The sequence below is a fragment of the Triticum dicoccoides genome, chromosome 2B (genome assembly GCF_002162155.2).
Source record: "Triticum dicoccoides isolate Atlit2015 ecotype Zavitan chromosome 2B, WEW_v2.0, whole genome shotgun sequence".
Classification (NCBI taxonomy): Eukaryota; Viridiplantae; Streptophyta; class Magnoliopsida; order Poales; family Poaceae; genus Triticum; species Triticum dicoccoides.
Window position 1 is genome coordinate 571,588,223 of NC_041383.1, and position 7,640 is coordinate 571,595,862.

At 44.6% G+C, this 7,640-nt stretch overlaps 1 protein-coding gene across 2 annotated transcripts; it reads left to right on the plus strand.

Moving 5' to 3' along the window:
- The first annotated feature begins 286 nt into the window (after nucleotides 1-286).
- Nucleotides 287-5,039, plus strand: LOC119364924 (granule-bound starch synthase 1b, chloroplastic/amyloplastic). 2 transcript variants are annotated; one of them, XM_037630498.1, is made up of 14 exons: nucleotides 287-437; nucleotides 1,789-2,117; nucleotides 2,241-2,321; nucleotides 2,425-2,523; nucleotides 2,624-2,713; nucleotides 2,926-2,989; nucleotides 3,076-3,176; nucleotides 3,284-3,393; nucleotides 3,473-3,719; nucleotides 3,805-3,981; nucleotides 4,079-4,270; nucleotides 4,365-4,451; nucleotides 4,539-4,667; nucleotides 4,769-5,039. In XM_037630498.1, exons 2-14 carry the CDS (start codon nucleotides 1,812-1,814, stop codon nucleotides 4,883-4,885), a joined length of 1,800 nt encoding a protein of 599 aa, XP_037486395.1. In that variant the 5' UTR covers nucleotides 287-437; nucleotides 1,789-1,811; the 3' UTR covers nucleotides 4,886-5,039. The 2 variants fall into 2 exon arrangements, with proteins under 2 accessions (XP_037486395.1, XP_037486396.1); XM_037630499.1 differs by lacking the exon at nucleotides 287-437 and adding an exon at nucleotides 517-536.
- The last annotated feature ends 2,601 nt before the right edge of the window (nucleotides 5,040-7,640 follow it).

A 7,640-nucleotide genomic window follows, 5' to 3' on the forward strand; every position in this document is an offset into this window, starting at 1 on the left:
TCCCGGCACGAGGAAAACCACGAGCCCTGCGCCCTCTCGCCCCTGCCCCACCATCGAGAAACTGACGGCTCCCGTGCCGCCTCCCAATCCCCACGCGAGGGCCGGGCGCTTCATCATCGCGATTCACGCTCCCGTCTCGGCACATCCGCCTCCTCCCGAACCGAGCCCGACGCAACGCGCCGGTGCCGGTACGGTGGCGGTGCCCCGCCCCGGTTTGTCGCCGCGCGTGGCGTGGGCCATGTGGCACTGGCGCACGGGAGCCAGCCGCTACCCGTGCGACACCTCCCCCTCCTCTTCCCATCCGCAGGATAATTCCTGCCGCTCACCGCCAGCCGAACACTTCTGCTTCTACTTCTACTTGAGCGGAGCCTGCTGCGTTCCCACGGCCACCAGCCACTCCGCCTGCTCCGCGGTTCCACAGCGCCTAGCTCGAAAAGGTACGCACTGCCCTCTATTTTCCCCCGCGGTCTTCTGTGTTCACAAGCAGAACGTAGCTCTCTGGGCTGTTTGATTTTGCTTCTGCCATTGGTGTTAAGGTAGTAGTATATGAATGGCACGGGGGTGTCCAAGTATTCAATGTTCTGAGTTCTGACCAGTGACCACCACGGAGTTCTCCTGTCAATCTGTGCAGTAGCCAGTAGGGAGGGACTCGCTAGTTGTTTCCTTCTGCATTTCCCTTCGATGTTTGAAACCCTTGGCATGTGTAGTTCATTTTCACCAATCTTTGCATCTCACATGCCCCAGGACTTACCACCTTAGTTTCTGATAGTTGTACCCTCTGATATTCAGAGGTAGTTTATTCTGCACGAGTTTGTTGTACCATTGAGGGTGTTGTGGAAGCCACCGGTGACCAGTATTTATGTTTTATTTATGCTTTTGTAGTACACGCTTTCCTTAATCTCGCCTTGTGATTTCGTTATTTTTACATGTCAGGATGTGTTGTGATGTACTGCTCTTCACCAGGCAGATTTATGTTTTATTTATGGTTTTGAAAGGAATAAAAAATCCGGGGTGTTGGTGTTACTGGGTCCATGGAACATTGTACCTCAGGCTTGAACATGAAAGTGTGTTGCTAGGATACTGACATTTATTACTTACATTGCATGGGTCGTGCACCAAATTACTGAAGTAAAATTCATTTATATATCTATATCTGTAATATGGTTAGTCCCTATTTGTATTGTATATTTGATGTATCACATTGTTAAACACTCGATGTGCACATTGGGAACAGACTAGTGTCCTGGTTATCGGGAGGCTGTTTAGCCTCCCTATTGTTCTATACCAACGGCTGGTTTCGGTGCCCTTTCGTTCCTTGAATGCTAGGGTTCCTGGACAGTTGATAAGAAAAATAAAAGCCCACACATTGTCTTGAAGAACTCATCGACAAGGCATTGGTTTCTTTCGAAACAGCATGTACAATTATCGATTAGAACATATCCGTAATGGAACTTCCTTTTTGCCTTTTAACCTTGCAGTTGTAGCACTAACAATAATATCCTACACACGCTTGTATGATAATTGGTCTGTTCCTTTTCTTTTTTGCGAGAAAACTTCCAATCTATTCATCAACTGTCAAGGCAGGGTATGCAAGCAGTTAGCACTTTCATGTGCCACCTCGTAGTACTGTTTTATTTGAGAAAATGACATATATATTTGTGGCATTGTAAATACTGGTTACCAGCATAGTAGTGCTGCTTTACATTGAGAATATAAGGTAGAATTTCCATCTTTCTCTGAAGAAGAAGTTCATCATGACCCCATCTCTATCATATGCCATTCTGATAGGTCGTCATTGAGAGGCTGCACCAATGGGTTCCATTCCTACTTATTGTTCTTATCAAACAAACAGTGTTGGTTCACTGAAACTGTCGCCTCACATCCAATTCCAGCAATCTTGTAACAATGAAGTTATGTTCCTATCCATGCGAAATAAGACACAGCTGGCCAAAAGAAGAGCCACAAATTATGGAACTCATCGTAATTCTAGTAGGACTCCTGCACCTATCGTATGTTCAACTGGAATGCCCATAATTTTCGTTGCCACTGAAGTGCACCCATGGTGCAAAACTGGAGGCCTTGGTGATGTCGTAGGAGGATTGCCCCCAGCTCTGGCTGTAAGTATGCCTTGTCACGTACTGTTAATTCTGAATCACATTATTTTTTACTGAGACTGCACTTTTATCGCCCTCTGTCTGTTGTACTATCTTTGGCGTGATGCACAACTCATTTCTTCACAGGCAATGGGGCACCGGGTTATGACGATAGCTCCTCGCTATGATCAGTACAAGGATACATGGGATACAAATGTTCTTGTTGAGGTATATATTTTTAGTTGATTTGTTGGGTGTTGTTATTTAGCTTGCATTTAACTTGTACCAGTCGCTGGTGTTATATATGCTAAAAACAGTTTTGCTTCTTTAGGTAATTGTTGGTGACAGAACAGAAACAGTGCGCTTTTTTCACTGCTACAAAAGGGGGGTTGATCGTGTTTTTGTTGATCATCCTATGTTTCTTGAGAAGGTATGTTATAAGTTTTAACCACTTTCTTCATGCCCACTGAACAATATATACATTTATCTTAACCTTGCAATGTTCCACTTGAACCATAATAATACTTCAGGTATGGGGCAAAACTGGATCAAAATTGTATGGGCCTACCACTGGAACAGACTTCCGAGATAACCAATTACGGTTCTGCCTTTTGTGCCTTGTAAGTATCCTGTTTAGTTCGAATTTCATGTGACTAGCACCTCACTTATGTAACTACCAACCCTTGTTTTAGCTAAATTAATGGTGTGTGTTGGTAGCATTGAAGTGCCTAAATGAGTCTTAACGGTTACCGAGGGTAGTACATTCACATCAATTGAGTTTTTTCTACTTGATATGTTTGTGGAACTTCTTCTAATCTGATATCGCTTTTAGGCTGCATTGGAGGCTCCGAGGGTTCTTAATCTCAACAATTCTGAATACTTCTCTGGACCATATGGTAGATTTATGTATTAGATCAACCATTATGGTTAAATGTTTTCTCTCTAACTAAATAAATAACAAACATTCACACTCTTTCACCAGGAGAAAATGTTGTCTTCGTTGCAAATGACTGGCACACTGCAGTTTTGCCATGCTATTTGAAGAGCATGTATAAGCAAAATGGAATTTATGTGAATGCCAAGGTACACCACTTCCTTCCTTTTGTTGACAAGTAGGGAATATGCACCATAGGTTTTATGCTCCACAGATTTTTCTATACTTGTTTTGACAGTGAATAGTTGTCCTGTAGGTTGCTTTCTGCATTCACAATATCGCCTATCAGGGCAGATTTCCCAGAGTGGACTTCGAACTTCTTAATTTACCTGAAAGTTTCATGCCGTCATTTGATTTTGTTGATGGGTATGAACCTCCATGTTTTATTGTTTTATTATGTTGTACTTGTTTATTTGAAATTAACATATACCATAATTGTGTGCAGGCATGTTAAGCCAGTAGTAGGGAGAAAGACTAACTGGATGAAGGCAGGGATCACTGAGTGTGATGTGGTCCTTACAGTTAGTCCACATTATGTCAAAGAACTTACTTCTGGCCCAGAGAAAGGTGTTGAGTTGGATGGCGTCCTTCGTGCAAAGCCTCTTGAAACTGGAATTGTAAATGGAATGGATGTTGTTGATTGGAATCCAGCAACAGATAAGTACATCAGTGTCAAATACAATGCAACAACGGTAAGGCTTCAGTGGGAGGATTCTCCTCTTTTGCCAGTTATTGCAACATATGGATAGTTCAGTACTTACAGAGAGCATTTTTCAGGTGGCGGAAGCAAGAGCTCTCAATAAAGAAATACTGCAGGCTGAAGTTGGATTGCCTGTGGACTCTAGCATACCTGTTATAGTTTTCATTGGACGTCTTGAAGAACAGAAAGGGTCAGACATACTAATTGCAGCCATACCGGAGTTTCTCGAGGAGAATGTTCAGATAATTGTTCTCGTATGTTTATTTTGAAAGAGAATTCTAATTCACTCATACGGCATGGCAGGAGATAGAAGATGATTGTTGCTTAGGTAAACTGTGTTGTGTTTTTCAGGGCACAGGGAAGAAGAAAATGGAGGAGGAACTGATGCTGCTAGAAGCGAAGTACCCACAGAATGCCAGAGGCATAGCAAAATTCAATGTCCCATTGGCGCACATGATGTTTGCCGGGGCTAATTTCATAATTGTTCCAAGTAGGTTCGAGCCATGTGGCCTCATCCAATTGCAAGGGATGAGATATGGAGTGGTAAGCATTCCGACTCGATCAGTTGGACGTTAAATTTGACCGCACAAGTATTGTTCGCCCCTGTTGACACAGTCCTTGATATTACATTTTACAGATTCCCATCTGTTCATCCACCGGAGGACTCGTTGACACGGTGAGCGAGGGTGTCACCGGATTCCACATGGGTTCGTTCAATGTCGAGGTAAAGAACAATATAGGCTTGGTCTAAGTATTTGCTCGCAAATAGCGATGCATTGATGATTGATAGCCTTGATCTGTCCTCTTGTAGTTTGAAACCGTCGATCCAGCAGATGTCGCGGCAGTTGCTTCGAATGTCACACGAGCTCTGAAACAGTACAAAACACCGTCGTTCCACGCAATGGTTCAGAATTGCATGGCGCAGGACCTATCTTGGAAGGTGGGCAGAACTGTCAATTAAGTTCCTATTTACCCTTAACATGAATGAGTTTCTTGTCTGTCGAGACAAGGGTAAATTGATCCTCTCTTTGTGTGATCCAGGGACCGGCAAAGAAGTGGGAGGAGGCTCTTCTTGGCCTAGGAGTCGAGGGAAGTCAGCCGGGCATCGAGGGCGAGGAGATCGCTCCACTTGCGAAACAGAATGTGGCCACTCCCTGAAATCTCCAAATATTAGGGAGAGTGTTCTAAGATTCGACAAAATAATGAGGTTGCTAAAGATGAAGCTGTATTCATCTAGGGTTTGCCATTTCTCTACTACTCCATGTGTAACATACTACCTGAATTTCAACAAGTATGCATCCTTATGTAGGTCGTGGGATCTAGGTTCGTCAAGTAGTGGTCCATCTGGCTAGCAGGTACCGCCAGCTTGTAGTATCTAGAAGAGGGGTGATAGGTTCGTGGCTTTGTGCCATTTGCCTCCGGTTCTGCCAAATCATGAACTCCCCCACCAAAATTGCCTAATAAGTTTGTTTAGATGCTCACAAAGGCCCCTTGGCAGTTTAAAGCAAGACATAGAATAAACCGGCACCACTTGTACAACAGATTTCACCAGTTCCTCCTTACACGCCGGCGATAAAGTTTTCTCAATCTATCCCTTCATTTTTCTTCACAACCTGTCTTTCAAGTACTTGAATGCTTACTATTATGTGTTCCGAGAATGTGTGAATCAAAGAGGGCCCTAACTGTGAGTTTTGTCAAAAAAGAAGGGCCCTAGCTGTGAGTGTGGGTAAAGTATATAGGTTAAGTCGTTATCTGGAAGAATCTACTACGAAAAGATGCACGCAACCGGCAATACGTTATGCCAACAACCAATCCACAATTTAAAAACCAGGCTTATCATGATTGTCGTTTTACTGTCTCAAAAAGAACTTACTTAAATCAGCTAGACTGCATCATCTCCGCCACCCCCTATCACTAGTTAGCTAGAAATGACAACGACTCACATAAGAAGACACGCAAAGCTAGCCTAGCTTATTTAGAACTCGGGAAGAAGATATAATTTTACTTGTGCTAATCCGCTGGCATGAACCATTCACATGGTGCGATTGTTCTCTTGACGATTAGAAATATAAGTCTAGATTCCAGCAGCCCAGCTAACGTTGTCAGCTGTATATATAGTATTTACGAACAAGCATAGACCAGGGACCAAATGTGGCCATAACTCCTTGGTGACTATTTTTTTTTCTTCAAATTCCTTCTGTTTCTGCAGCACTGGCACCCGCTATCTAGGTAGCGCAACTATGAGCGTCTGAGGCTTATGTTGGATGCGCTACATGCTACTGCTCGACGCCTCTCCTCGCAGCAGGCTCCTGACTATGTGGCCATTTGGTAGTCTTTTTTCTTTATTTCTCTTATGCTTTCTTTGATTGTGTTTGTGTTGATGCCTCAGCAGACTATTATATTTCGTTGCACTTGAACCCGTTGCATGGATGTGTTGTTGGCTTTATTTATAAAGCGAGTCGAATACCTATCTATTTCAAGGATGCACACATACTATTGCTAATACAGTACAGTGCAGCAAGTCGGATGAAGTAGCAAGACTTCGTTGAGGGAGACATTTGACGATCAAGTAACCGTACGTACATCATTGCACATTCTTCATTTTGCATGATGTTTGAAGGTTTTGGTACTGTTGAATAATATCTGCTTCTCTCCATCAGCTTGTACTTTTTGATAAATTAATTAGTGCAGGAATTAATATGATGTCAGATACAAGAGGTATTGAGTGCAGCAGCCTGCCATCTAAGGACCTAAACGTGAGAGAAAATGTTAAAATATTATTACCCGCCCTCTCCATCAGTCAAACTTTAATTCATTGGGTCTTTATTGAAAAAATGAATTCAATGGCATTTTAGGTAATAGATCTTGGTACTCTGTTTTTGGCGAAATAAAAAGGCATGTCATTATATTAGTAAGTGGTTACATTCCCCAAAGAGGGCAAATTAGAACAAAGCCACATATCACACATGGCACTTGGTCACGCAGGGATATGGCACGTAAGAGGCCACACGTCGAAGGATGTCGGAAGGCATCGACGAACGCCTCTCCACCATGTAGCTTAGCCGTTGACAACCACCACCTACCGGGGTTATCCCCTTTCCACAGAAAGAAAACCACCACCGTGCAAGACACGTAGCCACCAGCTAGAGATGAAGGTGAAGGCCGGCTTCTTAGTACTGGGCGAAAGCAATTTTGCCAAGATTTCTCTAGAACAAGAGTCAATAGCAGTCGCCGACGCGAAATATCCTGTACAAGAACATGCATTGGAGATTTGAATTTCGACACATTTTGTACTCCTTTGGCTTCGGTGCGTGTACAACAGAGTCAGATTCCCTTGAAAAAAATGAATGTATGTAAGGACAGCTCCAGCGCTGACCCGCAAATTTCTCCATTATATGACCGTTTTTATGCGGGAGGGAGCAATCCAATGCTAAATCAGAAAGTATCCGGTTGGGAGGAGAAACAACTGATGGAGATCATGCATGTGGTTGGATATTTGTGATTTAGTGTCCGGTTGGGAGGAGAGAGAGGAGAGGGGGACCATGCATGTGTGGATGAGAGGAGAGAGAAGAGGGGGACCAACCTGTGGTTGGATGGTTAGAGAGACAGTGGTATCCCTAGCCCACCAGGGTTAAAATCTTGATGAAAATAAGCAAACAACACACCAAAAACAGAATCTGCCCTGGAGATAGCGCCTCCCTCCTCCTCCGCCTAGGGTTCCTGCACCGCCGCCGGCAGCTCCCCCGCGCGGAGCCGCTGCCGTGGTCGGAGCCCGCCGTCGCCGCGCACCTCTCCCTCTCCCCCACCCCTCCCCCCGCCCCTCCCCCCTTCCCCGTACCCCCCGCGTCGCCTCCCCAGGTGAGGCGGCCGGGGGCCCTTCCGCTGCTCCCCTCCAGGCTCTCTCCTCGCATCT

Bases quoted from the DNA above. Each gene is read 5' to 3' on its own strand.
- LOC119364924 (XM_037630498.1), top strand. From the start codon at position 1,812: ATGGGTTCCATTCCTACTTATTGTTCTTATCAAACAAACAGTGTTGGT. The intron at 4,452-4,538 runs GTAAAGAACAAT...GTCCTCTTGTAG, and splicing joins TGGGTTCGTTCAATGTCGAG to TTTGAAACCGTCGATCCAGC. The intron at 4,668-4,768 runs GTGGGCAGAACT...TGTGTGATCCAG, and splicing joins CGCAGGACCTATCTTGGAAG to GGACCGGCAAAGAAGTGGGA.